The sequence below is a fragment of the Genypterus blacodes genome, unplaced genomic scaffold (genome assembly GCF_046128005.1).
Source record: "Genypterus blacodes isolate CSIRO-AG114 ecotype Tasmania unplaced genomic scaffold, CSIRO-AGI_Gbla_v1 ptg000185l_1, whole genome shotgun sequence".
Lineage (NCBI taxonomy): Eukaryota > Metazoa > Chordata > Actinopteri > Ophidiiformes > Ophidiidae > Genypterus > Genypterus blacodes.
Genome location: NW_027466986.1, coordinates 2,669,319 through 2,687,096, shown reverse-complemented (window position 1 = coordinate 2,687,096; position 17,778 = coordinate 2,669,319). Strand labels below are relative to the sequence as shown.

The 17,778-nt window shown below is 45.8% G+C and overlaps 1 protein-coding gene and 1 non-coding gene across 2 annotated transcripts; one reads left to right on the top strand and one right to left on the bottom strand.

The window, feature by feature from the left end:
- Positions 1–215: 215 nt before the first annotated feature.
- On the bottom strand, positions 216–3,265 carry LOC143014243 (fibrinogen-like protein 1). Its single transcript, XM_076168051.1, has 8 exons — positions 3,119–3,265; positions 2,780–2,995; positions 2,038–2,154; positions 1,820–1,934; positions 1,582–1,716; positions 1,237–1,453; positions 942–1,137; positions 216–862 (listed from the first exon to the last, which is right to left on the bottom strand). The coding sequence occupies exons 1-8, from the start codon at positions 3,263–3,265 to the stop codon at positions 716–718; spliced, it is 1,290 nt and encodes a 429-aa protein (XP_076024166.1). The 3' UTR covers positions 216–715.
- A 12,196-nt stretch (positions 3,266–15,461) lies between these two features.
- trnat-ugu (transfer RNA threonine (anticodon UGU)) lies at positions 15,462–15,534 on the top strand. The gene has a single exon. It is a non-coding gene; the product is annotated as a tRNA-Thr (tRNA).
- Positions 15,535–17,778: the final 2,244 nt, after the last annotated feature.

The window sequence follows — 17,778 nt, the reverse complement described above, 5'->3', positions numbered from 1 at the left end:
GTGAAAGAGCCTTTTCAAGTCGCAATCAGGTGCAGCTGGATGCGAGCAGCCCCATATGTAAGCCGGGCGAGACGAGGTCTGACCTATAAACCAAACACACAACACGTTTCACCGTATGTCACTTATTTATATCAATGTGCTCGGCAGGTTCAATACATTTATGAGGTTTTCGTGCACATTTCAGACTAAAGTTGTGAGGATTTGCCATGCTGCATTGCTCCTGACCTATAACTGAACATCTGCCCAACACATGCAGGCTATATTTACACACACACACGCACACACACACCTGCAAGTATGAGAAAGATCTGTGTAAACTCCCTTTGTCAACTTATTTGAATGAAAGCAAGTACCATGACGCCGGTAAACAGTCCAGTTCCCTTCATGGAAAGTGTCAAACTAAAGGTAGAAAACAGGGTACAAAATGAGGAAGAGCTCCCTTCCTGCGGTGAAGGGGAGACGTCTGTCTTACAAATTGATTTCACACAGAGTGTTCATCCAGAAATACCCAGCAGAACATTTGTCTTCACAGTATTGAAGGGGAACTTTGATGGAAAACAGTGTTTCTCATTTCCAGAAAATGCTCATGACATCATCGCCTTTGACTTCCATCTTGATGAGCTCTGCATTTAAGGAGATATTAGTCATCATTATCATCATCTGCCTTCTCCATAGAGGAATCTTTCAGTTGTGAGTCCAGGGGCGATGACGGAGATCAGGGTGACACGTGACTTCGGAACCTGCGTGGGCGGATCATCATGCTGACTCGACGCAGGGAGTAGTAGTCGCTGTCTTTCCAGGTGTACCAGACGATCCCGTCAGGACCCAGGGGCCCCCGCAGGTTTGGGGTGTAATGGCCTCCCTGCAGGATACGAAGATAAGTCAATGATCCCACACACTTTTAAGACTACAAAGCAAAGCACCCGTGGGTTCGTCCTCACCCTGTAGTAGACGCCGTTGAGGTTGGCGTAGAAACACTGGTTGTACCACCAGCCGCCGTGGGAGATCTCGGCGCAGATGTTTCCGCTATCGGGGGTGCTGAAGCCCTGCTTGTCGTGGTACCAACTGAACGAGTCCTTGACTGTACCGCTGAAGCCTGACACGTGGAGACGGTACTGATGGTCCTCGTCTTCCACACTACACACACACACACACACACACAAACACAGGTGATGCATTAAGCAAAAAGGATGCAGATGCAATGTTTCTCAAGTGTTTTGTCTCCGTACGGCTCACCTGAAGCTCTGGTAGAGGGCGTGTTTGTGCCTGTCGCTCCAGTCCTCCAGGTCGACGCGGAGGCTGTAGTCGCCCTGGGTGCTGAGGTCGTGTATGTGGTCGTTGCCCAGCCAGAAATCTGAGTGCAGGTCGCCAAAACCGTCCCTGTAGTCCCTCCATGTGCGGTCGAAGCTCACCGAACCGTCCACTCGCCTCTGGATCACTGTCCAGCCACCACCTGAGGAACAAAGGGAAGGGATGGTACTGGTTGATGAAAGACACCAAAGTAGAGCTTGTGTTTGCCAATATGAGGCTGGATTCTTTCTCTACGCAGTCTACATGGTCCCTTGATGTGATTGGACTCACCGTCCGTGTCCATATCGCAGTAGACCTCCACGGGAGGCCTGGCCAGCGACGGCACCACGGTGTAGAGGCCGGACCTCCTCGCTCCACTGTAGTAGATGGAGGCACAGTCGATGGGGCAGCTCCTGTGCTTCAACCCTGGAGGAAACCAAAAAGTGGAAACAGCATGGAGTCTGGCCCCCCCTGCTGGACGCTTAGGGACATTCTGCCTGTGTGTGTGTGGATTTGGGAGTGTGTTTACCTGCGTGCTGGCCTTCTTCAGCGCTCATCAGAGAGTTGGGACGGACAGCGTTGATCAAACACCCAGGGGCTCTTTTCACTTGGTCTAATAAGACGGTCAGGTTGTGGACTTGGTTCTAAGCAGGAGGACGACAGAACGGCTATATTATCAACCCCCTAAAGACAGGAGGAGGAGAGTGTGTGTGTCTATGTGTGTGGGACGCGGCTGTGCGGGATTACCTGGAGGTTGAGGATGAGGGTGCCCTGCAGGTGCAGCAGGGAGGAAGCTTCAACGTAATGCGCCTCCAGCTCATGGAGTCGGTGCTCCAAGGAGACGTTCATGTTCCCCTCCTCCCTCTGACACACACACACGCACACACACACACACACACACACACACACACACACACACACACACACACACACACACACACACACACACTTCTTGATTGATCTGTCACATTAGCCGTGACCACCCTTCACCTGCGGCCGCTGCCCGGCCCGGCACAACACGTGGAAGAGGAAGTGGAGTCTAATCCTGTTAGTGACTAAGGTCAAGGGCGTGGCCGGGGCTGGGGCAGCTAACTTGATGACCGGGCACCAAGTTACACAGCAGAAACGCTACAGCAAATAACGTGTAGTATTCTTCTTCTACTAGTTCACCAAGTTGTGGACAAATTTGCTCAGAAACATTTCAAGTCACATTTGAGAACAACTTTCCCTCAACCAAGGACTCAGAGCAAACCAAGCACTAAAATTGAATTAATATTTACCAAACGTCTCGCTCTGATAAGGAACATTCAGTGAAGTTTGAGGAAATACGTGCGGTTGTGATTTTTAAATGAGTCTGACTGAATGTCGGGCTTCTCCTGCTCAGCTGGTGTCCAGGTGCAGCAGCAGCAGTGGACTCAATGCACTTGAAAGGATTTCTGCTGCCTGTTGACCCTTGGGTCCCGCTTAGCAGATCTGGGACGGCTCTCACCTGCAGCTCGAGGACTTTGATGCGGTGCCTGTGGTTCCTCAGCTCCTCCTGCAGCTCGGAGATGGTCTCCCTCAGCGCCGCCACCTGCTGCTTCCTCTCCTCGTTCTCGCGCAGCCAGTAGGACACCTCATCTGTGCAGCGGAACATGTCAGGGCACCTCTGACCCTCCAGCTGAGGGAGCGTGGCCACCAGGCGGCACATGCCATTGTCCAGCACCTGGGTGAAGAAGAAGAAAAAAAAAAAAATCTTTATTTAATTATGTAGTTTTACACCTACATTTGTGTTGAATTTATTATGTATTTATCCATTAAAGTCACCCAGCTTGTATCGTCCTCATACCTGGTCGGTGTACTCCCCACACTGGGAGCCGCCTCCATTGTGTCCGGTGGTTGCGTTCAGGTCGTCCACTCGTGCTGCTGGGATCAAAGCGATGAAGATGAGGAGAGCAGAGCGGACTGCCCGGTTGGTCGACGATAGGAGAGACATGGCTGCTGCCGGGCGGTCGATGCGTCCCTGCCCAGGGCGGGACACAGGAGTGTGAGCTTCACCACGCGGGGCTCTGCTGTCCCTCCCTGCTGCTCCCTTCCCTCACACAGGTCATGACCTCAACATGGAGGAGGATGATCCATCAGTGATCATTGACAGCCATGTCATTCCTCAAGTAGCTACGTAAACACACACACACACACACTAATGCTGAGACTCTCAAGCTTTAATCACATCAAACCTCTCTCTCGTTCTCACATGGAAACAGACACGAGCGCGCGCACACACACACACCTTTCACCTTTTGCAACATCATCGTGATTGAATGTGATGGGTGTGTGAGGACTCACCGTCGCCACAGTCGACCTCCACCCACATAACTGCTCTGTTTCACGCCGAGACGCTCCTTCCATTGTCTTCTTCTTTCTCCCCGAATCACTTTTGTCTCTCAGTGTATGACACTCATCTTTTCTCTCTCTCTCCCCCTCACATTGCGTCTCTTCTCTCTCTCTCTCTCTCTCTCTCTCTCTCTGTGTGTCAGCATACATAGTAGACACCTTAGTCCCATAATCCAACTGTAAGAGGATTCTACAATACCAAAGGATGGAGGGAGGCAGATAAGGAGGGAAGCAGTAATAAAATTACAACAAAGTTTAAGACATCATGAGAAGCAACAGATGTGTTTTCTTTATTTGTTGACAATGTTAATATTGTTATTAATAAATGGTTGTTGCCTGTCTTTATTGATTGCAGGAAATACTCCATAAAATTGCACTGAATATTGTGAGGAAAGAGCTGATTGGATACACACACACACACATAGAGGCCACAGTTTTCACACTGTGTAAAGACTGATTTTCAAAGTGGAATATAGCAAATCAGAGCGTTAGTGTGTGTTTATATTTCATGCATCAGCAAAGCCCTGACACACATCAGCATATACAGTAAATAAATCACCTCCAGGCTCAGTAATCCTGCGGTGATGAAGGCGTATGTGAGCGGCGGTGTGACGGGTGCTGATCCTATTACAGTGACCAAGCTGCTCGTCTTCCTGGCCTCCACTCTGGCTCCTCGCTGTGTGCAGCCCACGGCCTCCCGCTTAGGAAGAAATCAGGCTGCTGATGGGGGTCTGCTGATTCTTTTATGCAGATTCATCAAGTAACACCTTTACAGGGTCAATCAAATATACATTCTACTTGCGCAGTGTGTATACGCGTTTACTGTGCCTATCTTTTTATTTTTTATCATGAAGGTGCCATATAGAGGGAGAAGGTCTAAACCTTGAACAACCTCAGGATTCAGCAGATCACGCAGAGTCTTTACTTAATACATACTGACAGTCCTGAATGTCAAATGAATGAATGGGTTAGGATTATGAATTTACAGCCTGTCGAATCCATTTAAAAGCAGACTTTGGTGTTATGGCATCTCTGCTGTGTGGAGGTGAGGAGTGTGAGCCACACGGTGGCACCATGTGACAGCTTGACTACCCCCTGCATGGAGCACAGCACAGGCTCACTCACACAATGGACCCCTGGAAGGATTAATTCCGGGTTTTCAAACTAGAGAAGCGCTTGAAACCTCAAATTAAGATCAGTGAGAGCAAGTGGTGTGTGGCCTCAAAGGGAAGCTGTCATATCTCCAGCTTCCTTGGCTGTGCCTTTATTTTGCTTTTTGTTAGTATTTCACTTGTTCCTGCTTTAATTTGTTGTTCTCTCATCTCATTCCAGATGTCACTTCCTGCCCTTGTGTATGATTGTCTGCCCCTCCCTGATTAGTTCCACCTGCTCCTGATTGGCCTCACCTGTTCCTCATCATGGCTCATTACCTCATGTTGGTATATTCACTTTATCAAATATTGCTATCAAAAAATAAATGAATAATAATAACTTTAATAAATTAAAGTCCTCCGGGCACTACCCCTGCAGATAATTGACCTAAACCTCAAATATTCACCATAAATCTTGATTATCAATTAAAATTATCAAATTAATTAATTATATGGGAACAATTTAAGGATTAGTTTTGCGCTCGAAATCAGTCTGGAAGGGTGAAACTTGACGTGGACAAAGGTTGACAACATTCAAAGCAAACAAAGTCGAACACTTCTGTTATAATATGAAAGGATTTATTAACTCAATAATAACTAAGTCATCACCATGAATATTACAACCCAGAAAGACATAAGACAATAACAGAAAGTTCAAATAATAATGGATTCAATCACAAGGGTAGTGAAGCTTGAGTGTGTGTTTGTGTGTGTGTGTGCGTGTGTATGTATGTATTCCATACAGTGTATTTATCTACTGTACTTTGAGCTAAATCTGACTCTAAATCTGCCCAAACATCAAAGCCTTACTTAATAGGATCATGTCCGTTTTGTGAATCTCTGTAGCATCGACTGGATAGAGCGGTCTGCTGCGCTGAGGGTCCAGTAAGTCGATGGTTTGTCCGTTGTGGTGAGCTTTGCTCCAAGTCTTTGGTCCTGGGCTTGAAGAAGTTGGAAAATCATCGTTGTGATGTAGGGGAAAAAGCGAAATTGAATCGTTCCTTGGTCCATAAGTTGAGTCACGGGCAGACAATTGTGAAAGTAAACGGAGGTGCATGCCTCTTCTTAACTGTGTCAGTGAAGCACAGAGAGAGTGAATTTATGGTTTCCAGGGCTTTTATACTGCAAATTACCTCACAGGCAAGGATTAACCTTCTGGCCAATGTCGCGGCAGCTGAGTCTATGACATCTTCACATCAAGGTGTGAAGAGGGGGTTGGTTGGTCCCCTACAACTCTGGGGATTGTAGTTTTCTGGTCTTGTGAACAAAGGACCACATGGCCTAACCACATGGGCTTCAGTGTTGTGTCTAGTGAATGTGACTATCAGCCCCAACGTATGGTCAGTCTGTGTGTTTCCCTCCTCGTCCTTCAATTAGCACTCAATCAATACGTTTCACTCAATATCAATATCAATACACGTCTTGACATCTTGCCTGAGTGATGTATCAGGTTTGACAGTCGATGATGGTTTAAGGAGGTTAAAGAAGCCGGAGCGAGGAGTTGGGATGATGAAACACAATTTGAAGCATTCCCATCTGTTCTCTGCCTCTTTCCCTCCGGCTAACAACACCAGAGGCTAACTGCCGACACTTCACCTGGAGACCAATTATCTTCTGCTATAAAGACCAAATGTCCATCACTCAGGGTGAAATGAAAGGGGAGTAGCTGCCAACCACAGCCGTGAAACCTCTGGCAATGAATTAGAATGAGGATTAAGGGAGATATGAATAATAAAAAAAATCACAGATTCCTAGAAATTGCGAAACCCATTCGTAAGCAGGCGAGTGTGTGTGTGTGTGTGAGAGAGAGAGAAAGAGAGAGAGAGAGAGACTTCTCACTGTGAGATCCAAACCATGAATTTCTGAATAATTTAATACACATATTTACCTTTGAGCAAAAACAAACCCTCTTTATTCATGGCTTCAAACTGTTACACATACATGTAGCATGACAAGCGTTAAAATGCTTCATATCATCTTCATACTATCTCAGGCGCAGAGGCTCATTGAATCCTCCGAGTAATGCTCATTTCGCGTGTGCATAAATAGAACAGCCAGTGGCACTACGATGGCTGACACTTTAATTAATAAATTTAAAACCAAACCTGAGGGAAGACATGATACGCCCGTGTGTGTGTGTGTATCAGAACATAATGTCTCACTGTGAAAGAATGGCGTCGTATTCATTTCATTTCATTCCCGAAATAATCTGCTGGTTTCACTCCACAATCAGGGTGCTCGGGTGCCGGTGGCCGATAGGGAGGGAAAAGACAATCAGAGGGAGACGAGTTCTCCTTTAATGACTGTTTTGCCGTCTGAGTGGAGCTGGAATGGAAGTGTAAGTAGAAAATGCAGTGTGTGAATGCCGACCACCAGCACTGTGACCTGCAGGCTTGACCTATTGATTTCCAGTAGTGGTGTTATGCACAAAGCTCTCAAGTCACAAGTCATGTCATGTCCGTGTGTGTGATGGCGGGAAGTCCTGATCCTCCATTGGAAACGACCAATATGAATCTCCACGTGTGTGACCCTGGGCCGATATTTATCTGAGGCGCTTGTCGTCAAACTGGGTAGTTTGTCATGAAAATGTAGCCGTGCTCATCCATCATGTTTCTATCCTTCACGCACACACATGCGCTCATGCACAAACACACCGTCCAGCCATGAGCCTTTTTGCTGTAATAAATTTGAGGATGACACAAGAGTTAATCTCTTCTATTCATCACAATTCTCCCTTTGGTGTTGTGTATCATGGCAAGTCGTAACAGCTGAGCGCTCCACAGGGACACGGAGTACTTAAATGGATTGTAAGTAAATAAATAAAAAGAATAAATAAAGAAAAACGGATAAAGCGCCATCAGGCACTTTTATGAATAGAATTGGAAGCGATGAGCTGAGTCATAACTGAAACAATCAGTGGGAGAAATCCTGTAAATTAATTCCAATTTCCGTCACAATCTGCAGGGCTGCTGATCGTCCAGGAGCACACAGGGGCGGCCCGAGCAATTTCAGGGCCCTAGGCACACTTTTGAAATGGCCCCAATAGAATCATGCGTGTGTATAAATATGAAGATTGAGAAGCTGAATGCTGAGCTAATATGGAGCCCCTCCTGACTACTGCAGGGGCCCCTTTGCAACCATTCATGTTGCTAAATTTGTAGGGACGGCACTGCTTGAACACTTGGATGGAAGTGATTCAGTCACTCAAGTTAAAAATGAAGTGTCATATTTACTTTTTTTCTTATCTAAATATAGCAGTCTCCATATTTCAAGCCTGTCTCATTATCTCCCACGTACCTTGAATGCAACATTTGCCTCCACTCCACCTCTAATAGCGGTGCGTTCTGTTGAAAATCCTCCTCCCACGTCTGCAAACACTGATTACGCTCCATCCCAGAATCATCACCTGCACCTAGTCCGTCTCATCACTCTGTCTGAGAGGTGACGCAGCGTAGGAGAGCGTCTCAACCGGCTCCTGTCTGTTTTCCGAGACCTCAGAGTGAAAGACGGTGATGCGTTATGCAACACTGTGCACGCTACACATTCACGACTCAGGATGCTGATGCACGAAAAACAATGTGCTCCTGTGTATCAAAGCCTGGATTTCTGTTATCTAATTACCAGCATCTTTACAATTAACCCTAATCTTAATCTTAATAATGCCTTTATTGACAGATTAAACTGAATTGTAGGTGCTTTATGTATTAAATATCTGGGAGTATTTACTTTACTTCCATTCTGCACTTGTCACTGCGTTTTACTTCTAGTTGCAGTAATGTTATTTGTAGGAGACACAGCAGAGTGCCACGCTATCGTGCTACGGTCGGCTTTTTTCTTATCTCTTGTTGTTGTGGTGTGTGCGTGTGTGCGTTTGTGCGTGTATGGGTCTGTGTGTGTGTCTCCAGAGGATACGCCGGGCAGGCCCTCTGCTTCACAGGTGGCAAATAGCTTTTCACGCACAATGCTCCTACAGACCACAGATCAAGAAGAGTGTGTGTGTTTGTGTGTGTGTGTGTGTGTGTGTGTGTATAGGAGGAAGGGCTTTGGTGGGAAAGGTTTGGGAAACAGTGTATTAAAAAGCTTTAGGTGACTTTAAAACACTGCTGTTGTGTTCCCGAACTCGGCATGAGAACAAGCAAGAACAGACATTATGCAACCTATATTCAGCATAACTCCTAACAAACAGCCATTATAAGAACAGAAAGTGGAGGCTGGGATGTCGTAATAGAATTAGCTGAGCAACATTGAATAGACAGAATCTATAAGTGCCTGTAACAAGAGCATTCAAGCCATTTCCTTTGAAACAGAAGCAGATCCTCAATGTTCGCTGAGTGTTATTGCTGGAAATATAATGGATTTTTGAGAAGGCCTACTTGAAACATGTTCACAGAGGGGAAACTATGAATAAATGAAGGACATAATGAAAAATAAATACATTAAACAAGAGAAAACAAAGGAGAAGTTTTCAGAGGTTGATGAGGAAAAAGGGCATAATGCAAAATTTTGAGAGCATATTTGAGTCTGAGGGAGATTTGAAATGTTGAAGCATAGTTGTCCAAGGATTTTGTGAAATAATGTCTATTCAGAAGAAAGTTGCTTCTATTACTAAAAAAAGAAGTTGCAGGAACAGAGTTTTGTGGCGTCTGTGGGGTAAAGGAAGTGGAAATCAGAAGCGATGGAAATGTGGAAATCACATCACACAGCAGTAGAAAGCAGCTCACAGCAGCAGAAAAGTCTATATAATAAAGCAGCAATAGGGGTAATCACATTTGGTGCTGTAATTCTCCCAAAATGGTATTTTTATCTCAGGCTATTTTTAACTTCCCGGGCTCCTCGAGGATTTGATGAAAAGCCTCTGATTGAATGAGGCGACTGTGTCCATATACCCTCAGGCAAGCCATAACATGAGGGCATGTTCAAAATGGGAAAACAGGGACACCACACACACACACGCACACGCACACGCACACGCACACACACACACACACACACACACACACACACACACACACTTAGATGTTTAGAATACATATAAAACCACCTTTTTTATTGTAATTTATACTCACAACAACAATATCTACAATCAGGAAAAGGACAGGAAAGGGTCAATTCCCGGGCGTGGCTGTGGCCCCCAGGGAAGGGAGAAGCAGATGGGTCCCTGTATGACCTGCTCACACACACACATACCATCCCGTTTCCACTCTTACACAAAGACCTCTGGGGTGAGGGCGGGGGCAGGGGTTCTTGATGTTCTGTGAGTTCAAACACATTAGTGACCTGTTGTTGTACGGCGCCGTTACCTGGAGCTGGAGGACTATTTAACGGGGCGAGAACATTTAAGATCTCCGGAGCCCAGTGAAACAAAAAAAAACAACTACCAGGCTGTGTAGATTTGATATCCATCTTCACAGCTGAACTGCAGCAGGATGAAGTGCTGGATGAATGTTTCATGAACGCAGCATCTCGCCGGGTTCCTCTCTCTTCCTGCTCTGTGACGTAAAGCGGGACTGCGTTTTTCCATCGATGCATTATCCATATAACTGCCTCACTCTCTGCCCATTTGCTCCTGATTCTAGGGAACGCATCAGGCTTTCTGCATCACAATGGCATACATACACACACACTCACACAGACTGTCGGTTGGGGAAAGAGAGGTTGTTTTAATGTACATGTGCAGCTTTAATGGTTAACCTTGGGATTCAATTTATACTTTGAAGCAACTAATAATAGTCTTTATGTATCTGATGGGCCTCTGTATGTTGACTAGTCACTTATTTTCTATAGAACAAGCTGTGCAGATGTGGTTGTGGTTGTGTGTGTATGTGCAAATAGTTTTTTTTCTTTTCGTTTAAATATCCCAATTTAATGTCACCCGCGTGAGATTCAATGGCTGTGTGTTTGCTTCGTCTTGGTCTTCATCGGGCCCCTGACGCCGACTCACACTCAGATTTCCCCCGATGGAGTGTGAAGCGATCGCATGTATTGCGGATGAACGCACTCAGACACATTGGAGTGTGATTTCACGCTGAATTGGAGCATCTGTATTAGCAGCAGCGTGTGTGTGAGATCCTGCTGGGTAGAATAACGTTTCTGGGGGTTTATTCATCGCTGTCAAGTTCTATTCTTTCAACTGCATTTCACAGTTAAGTGACTTTTATGAAGGAGGGCGCTCCTCTTCACCTCTTCTCTCTCTCACACACACACACACACACACACACACACACACACACACACACACACCTGAATCCCATCACATCTCACACATCTCGGGCAGATGTTCCTCTTCAAGTCATCACATTACTGCATCGCACATTCATGGTTCACTTGTCATGTCTTCTCCATCGCTGCAGCCTCCTCCTCCTCCTCCTCTTCCTCCTCCTCCTCCTCTCCCTCTCCACCACACATCCAGGCCTTGTTCACAGTCTTGGTAGGATCTTCAGAGCCCCTGTTGTCCTTGACATCCCCCCTGGCGAGTGTTGATGTTGACTCATGGTGGTGTGTTGTCCCTCAGTGTGCATGGATCCAGGTGGCAGCGCTGCCAACCAACTTCTATACATTTGAATTTACAACATATGATCAGATAAACCTTTCATTAAGGTTAATTAATTCTTGATAAAATATTGAGGATTCACCAAGATTAACACATCTCCATCCTCCCCTCTCTCTCTCTCTCTCATTCTCTCTCTCTCTCTCTCTCTGTGTAGGTGGTGTGGGTGTGGCTTCCTCTCAGCCTCCCTCCCGATTACCACTCATTCATCTCACCTGTCCAGCCTGCACACATGCGTCCAATCAACCCATCAAGTCAATAGCAACCGTCTTCCATCCAATCATTGACAGATTGTTTGTGATTGTTCATCGATCGAGCGTCAGTGAAGTCGTTCATATTAATAGAACCAACCCATAATTAATGTGCAAACAATCAGAATCCATAACCAACCACCGCTCAACAGCCAGAAAATGATTGATCACAGAGCAGCATATTCTCTCTGAGCATTATACACACATTCCACCGCAGATTACATTTTGCCTGACCTGTCCTAGTAACCATGACAACAAGTCATGGGCATTTCGGTAAAGAGTTGTGCATGGGCATTTCTGCCAACGAGAGTATGATCCTTCACACCGAGATGGAGAAGAAGCAAATAGCAAGATTAAAAATAGGAAAGAGCATGAATGGATGCGTCTGTGTGTGCCTGTGTGTTTGTGTCGGTTGTGGAGATGGAAACACACAAACGGCTTCTGTTGTCTTCTGCTTCATGACTGACAGCGTTTCCGTAATCCCGTCATCCTGTGTGTCAAATCATAAATCCATCCTCCCACACTGAGGTTTTACTTCATCGCTCTCTTCTCGCTTTGTCTGCTAATTAACGTTTTTTTTACAGGCATTTACATACTGATAATACAGTAAGCGTGTGTGTGTGTGTGGGTGTGTGTGTGTGTGTGTGTACACTTCCGCAGCCTTCTACTAACTAATTAGATGGCTTTCCCCGCCTGTAAGTAGTTACACTGTGGAATCGCCTTCTATGAATGTCTCCCCCCTCGTTATCTCAGTTTATGAAGCCGTATCCATATTCATCCATATTCAGGTAGAACTTCTAATCTTCTAACCGCAAAGCTGCAGTGATTCTTCAATGCAAAAGTGAAGTCAAAGCCAAGAAGAAAGGGAAAAATGACATTAATTACCTTCTCTGTTGGGGTTTTATTGGTTTTTCTAAGGTAGTTCATTTATGTGTCAAAGAGAAACTGCAGCCAGGCTCCAAAAAGGGCCTGTACGAGTTTCCACTTTCTGAATCTACGCAGGCCTGAGACGAACCCGGCGTATATTACATTCATGATTTAGATCAGGGGTTATAGTGCGGTGCGCGGGCGTGAAGGTTGAATTCCGGGTTCCTCTCGTCTTTCACGATTCATTAACGTGATGTAGACATTACATCAACAATCCATTACCCAAGAGGATCGCTGTATTTTGCGAAATGTCGTCTCTGGCCTGCAGCAAACAAATATCATTACTCCCTCCCAAGTTAGACGTCCTACAGCAGAAAACACTGCTGACTGAGCGAAGCGCGGCGACCTGCTGTACTCTGTTTTACAGATCACACACAGCTGAACTACAGTGAGTGATGGTGGAGACATCTTTGATCTCTGGTTCTCAAGCTGTGGTGTGAGGGTCATTGGTGGTACTTGGGCGGCAGTAGCTCAGTCAGTAGGGATTCCGCTTGGGAACCGGAGTGTCGGCAGTTCGAGTCCTGTATGGACCAAGTAAGTGGACTGGTAGCTGGTGAGTTGCCAGTTTGCCTCCAGGGCACAGACGAGGTGCCCCTGAGCAAGGCACCAAACCCCCAACTGCTCCAGGGCGCCAAATAATGGCTGCCCTGCAATTATTGGAAGTCGCTTTGGATAAAAGCGTCTGCTAAATGATCGTAATGTAATGTAATGTACTTGAATGCTACACCTAAATCCCGCTGGTCTAGACTGTATTGCCGAGTTGATGCCGAATAAAACCAACTTTTTCATCTAACTTGTTGAATTTGTAAAACAATCTCATCCTCACACATGCAGTTGGAGCCTCTATACCATAAACAGTTATATACAGTTATAGTAGTGATATCGTTGTGTACCAGCGAGTCCCCAGTGACTTACAGCTAGATATCCGAGTCCTCCTCCTTCTTTCAGGTCTCATTATTTCCTGGCGTCTGTAATGGGGCTTGAGATCCCTGCAGTGTCTGAGGCAGAAAACCCAGACAATTAGGGTCGATACCTCATTCTCCACTGGAAATGGACTGCTAGGCAATTTGGGAGACAGCTGCATTAGTTGCAGAGCTGTAAACACAACACTGGAGTCTCACTGAGGGGAAACGCCCGCTCAGTCACTTCAGCCACCACCGCCACCACCGCCACTCTGGAGAATTAGAAGACTCCAACAGTCGCTGCTTCATGTTCAGATTGACGGCTACGAATCAAAACATGCAGAAACCAGCATCTGAGACAAAATGATGAAGCCGTCACTCTTGAGATTTTTGGGGCTTTTTGTTGACTTTTGTTCCCGGCAAATTTGCCTTATAATAAGGTCAAAGGTCAACATCCTGCCCTCCTATTTGGGTAAATGGATATTGACAAGATGAGGAAGCAACTGCTGCAGCTGCGTAACAGAGGGTTGGTCTACAATGAACATAGCTGTTGCTCATTGAAGAGTCTGTAGTGGGTAGATTGGTGAATTGATTGTATTGGTGAATGGGGGGGGCAATTCAGTTGCCCAGCAACCTGAGCCACGCTGAGTGTTATTGCTTGTTGCTGTCACACATGTGCAGCAGTCATCAGGTGGGAAACGCGGGTCAGTCGTGACAGCATTGATACGATTAACTTTAATGAAATGAGGTCGCGGAGCGCAGGAGGGTCTCAGTCGGCTCTATTCTTGGCAGTATGTTGTTGTCATTTGTGAACTTATCAACACAAGGAGAGGTTGATGTGTTACAAGTTGGCTTGGCTGTGGATCATTCAGCAATAAAGTATAAAATCTTGGTAAGGTAAAGACAGACGATTTGATTTTTCTGTTGAGAGGATTCTGTTCATTCGGTCTTGATTGTCTCTGTCCCCAGTGGAGGCCTTCACCGCATTCGTGTTTATTTGTCACAGGGCTGCAGAAGAAGCACTCGTTTGTTAACGATTCGGTGTGATACCGTAGCGTTCTTTTTCCTCTACGCACGTCTTTGAACATTTGTTCAGCTCCGCCACAGCAACCCGCTGCGGCAAGGAACAAAGAACAGAGAGTCGGCGGCGGCGTGCGTGCGTGCGTGAACATCACATCAACATCCTTTCAAAGATGTCAAAAAGAAAAGCTACAGCGAGCGAATCTTCCTGGTTGCTCCCTTACATCTAAATGAGGCCTGAGATTGGAATCGCCGGAGGGATGTTTCACCTCGCTGCTGCATCCTGATGCCTAAGATTCTGCAGGCAGGACGAAGAACGAAGGCTCAGAGTGTGTGAAAGGCCGTAAGTTAGCCCCAACATGCCGGAGAGGTGTGTGTGTGTCACAACCAGGAACAGCACGTCCTTGTAGATCAGTGCAGTGTCCTTGTTTACACTGTGTCTGTGTTGACATTGCGCCTAATTCCATTTGTAGCACTTTGACTTTAAATCGCATTATGAGCACTGACTGGCTCTGAGGTAAACAACGGTAACCGTGTCCCGGTGGTACCAACATACACACCAGAGAGAAATCAGCAATTAATTTGATACACAGACTGACGCGTTTAAACAAAACAGCTGGATAAACATCTGGGAGATCCCCATCCACTCCCAGGTGGCTCCATCGCCCTCTGATGCGGAAGGCGAGATAGAGCTGTGAGATCAAACACGCCGACACGCTTCACCTGGCTGATGTGTCACGCAACAAACGCTCGAACGCATCAGGGTTCAGGCTTATTCTCTATATTTATGTTAGTTATGTAAAGTTTGCTGTGAAATGCAATCTGTAGGACATTTTTTGTAAACAAAATCTGAAAACAAAATTTGAAACTTCCTCGTCATCCCGCCTCCACTTGCTTGTGTCAGTAAAGTTGTTTGAGTCCAGAGTCGCTGTCCTTGGCGTAGAAGACAAACAGTGTCAGGCGTGTCGTGTTGCACCACTGCGTAACATATTTGCACCAGGGCCTCATAGCTCAGTGGTTAGAGCACTGGTCTTGTAAACCAGGGGTCGTGAGTTCAATTCTCACTGGGGCCTGATCTTGATATCCACTACAATCTCCAATTACACAGTAGTGTAGAATAATGTGGACTTTTTCAAGAACCAATTCTTAATGCAATATGTAGGCCACTGACTGTACGCAACTTGTTCTCAATGAAATATTTAATACTTCTAGTGTTTTATCCATCGTATAAGCAGCTAACTGGGGCGACTATTGGCTCTCGGTTCAAGGCTCCGCAGGGAATCGGGGGGACCACAAAGTCGACTCAACAGGAGGACTGCAGGAAGACGTTTTTGGGTTCTCTCTTATCAAAAAGCATGCTGCATAGTAATATCTCTGGGCAAGAGCTTGTTATTCACGGAGCCAAACCACAGTCAAGGCTCCAGCAGATACACGCTACTGTTTTCCAGGGCAATAAAAAAAAGATTTTCTGTTGAGTTTTGTCTCGTATAGCAACACACAAAAAACAAAAGCTCTTTTGTGTGTGTTTGGTTGTTCACCGGGGAAGATCAGAGTCCGGTTCACTTGAACGGATCCTTCGTCTCTGCTCTCGGTTTGTATTGATCCATCTGTCATTGTCTCGTAATACATTTTGTGAAACACAGAGCTGAAGACGAAGACGAGCACCAGACAAAGTGCAAACTCTCCTGTGTGTGTGTGTGTGTGTGTGTGTGTGTGTGTGTGTGTGTGTGTGTGTGTGTGTGTGTGTGTGTGTGTGTGTGTGCGCGTGCGTGTGTGTGTTTGGCGATCAGGGAATAGGTGCCCAGACCAGACTGACAGGCGAGTGGGAGTCACAACAGAACCTGGAGAAAATGTCATTTGAATTAATTACTCCATCTAACGCGAGGAGTGAAAGTTAAACCATGAGGGAAAAATGTCATTGTGTCATTTTATGAATAGATTCTCATACTTACTTCATCACGCTGAGTGCTGTTATTTCAGACGGCACACTCCTCGAGTTGTTTGGCACCGCTTGTCATTGTGCAAGTGTGTTATCTCCCCTGTCAAACACACACACACACACACATAACCCCCAAAGGAAACATTTGTCATTTTGGTGGTGACACTTGAGTGTGGCTGATGCCATAATAATCTTGGCTGCAGCAGTAAAGAGCAAAGTGAAATGTAAGTTAAGATGTCTGTCATTACTTTAAACCAGGAGGATTATGGGTAAACACTAATTGCGCAATTAGGACATCAATCATTTCAATTCTCTTTCTTTTCCCTTTTTGCTCGGGTATCAAACTTCAAACCTGTTGAAATTAAGAAATGTAGAATTATATTACCATTCAAAGAAGGCGTATATAGGTGAAGGTACTATTGTTGGAAAATGGTACAATATCTGGTTGACAGGTGATGTTATGATATAATACTATTTTGGGCATTTGGGCTTTAATATGTTTTAATAAAGAGTAAATTTGCAAAAGAAACCCAAATGCATGTGCATGTGGTTTTTCACATTTCTCCCACCGAGTCTCACACCTTCCAGATTTCATTTCATTTCACCATCTTCATCATTTATTTATTCATCCATTTAAGAAACTAACTGGTCTGTCGGTGCTCAGTGGGCTCAGGGACGCTGTGCTTGGACTCCAGCCTCTGACAAACGCTTGATCGTCTGCCTCCCCACAGTAAAGCATTTCTGTTGACGAGCATTGGCCACTGCTGCTACAACTCTCACGCACACACACATAAAACACACACTCACATATGTTCCACCATATGCACACAAATGCTCCCATAAGCAGCGCCAGCAATTAGCTGCCTCACCACCCTGTGAAGCATAGACGTTAAAAAAAGAGCAAAAAGTGGTAATATATGCAGATAAAATTGGACTTTTAATTTTCTCTAAACTGGAGAAACCTGAGGAGAAACGCAGCGCAGTTTACAGCCGTAAACTCATTTTGCTGCAGTGAACAACTTCACAGCAGCAGCTTCATCACACAGCCCAGCAGTTCAGTGTGTGTGTGTGAGTGTGTGTATGTGTGTGTGTGTGTGTGTGTGTGTGTGTGTGTGTGTGTGTGTGTGTGAGAGAGAGAGACACTGAGATAAAGAGCTCAGTCAGCAATATCCTTGTCAGCCCCCTGCATTAATCTTCATTAACCCCCCTCTGCCAGGTGTTACCAGTGTGAAGGAGCGCAGTGGGCAAAGTGACCCAAACACCAGCACATCAAAGTCAGAATTCACATGGAACAAATGGAGAATGTGTCCAAATCCCTACAAGGAAGGAAGGAAGCCATTGAACAGGATGACAGGACACATATTTGGTCTCAAAGTGA

Excerpts from the sequence above, each read along its gene's own strand:
- LOC143014243 (XM_076168051.1), bottom strand. The coding sequence starts at position 3,265 with ATGTCTCTCCTATCGTCGACCAACCGGGCAGTCCGCTCTGCTCTCCTC. Across the intron at positions 2,155-2,779 it reads TCAAAGTCCTCGAGCTGCAG|AGGGAGGAGGGGAACATGAA; the intron begins GTGAGAGCCGTC and ends TGTGTGTGTCAG. Across the intron at positions 863-941 it reads TCAACGGCGTCTACTACAGG|GGAGGCCATTACACCCCAAA; the intron begins GTGAGGACGAAC and ends CGTATCCTGCAG.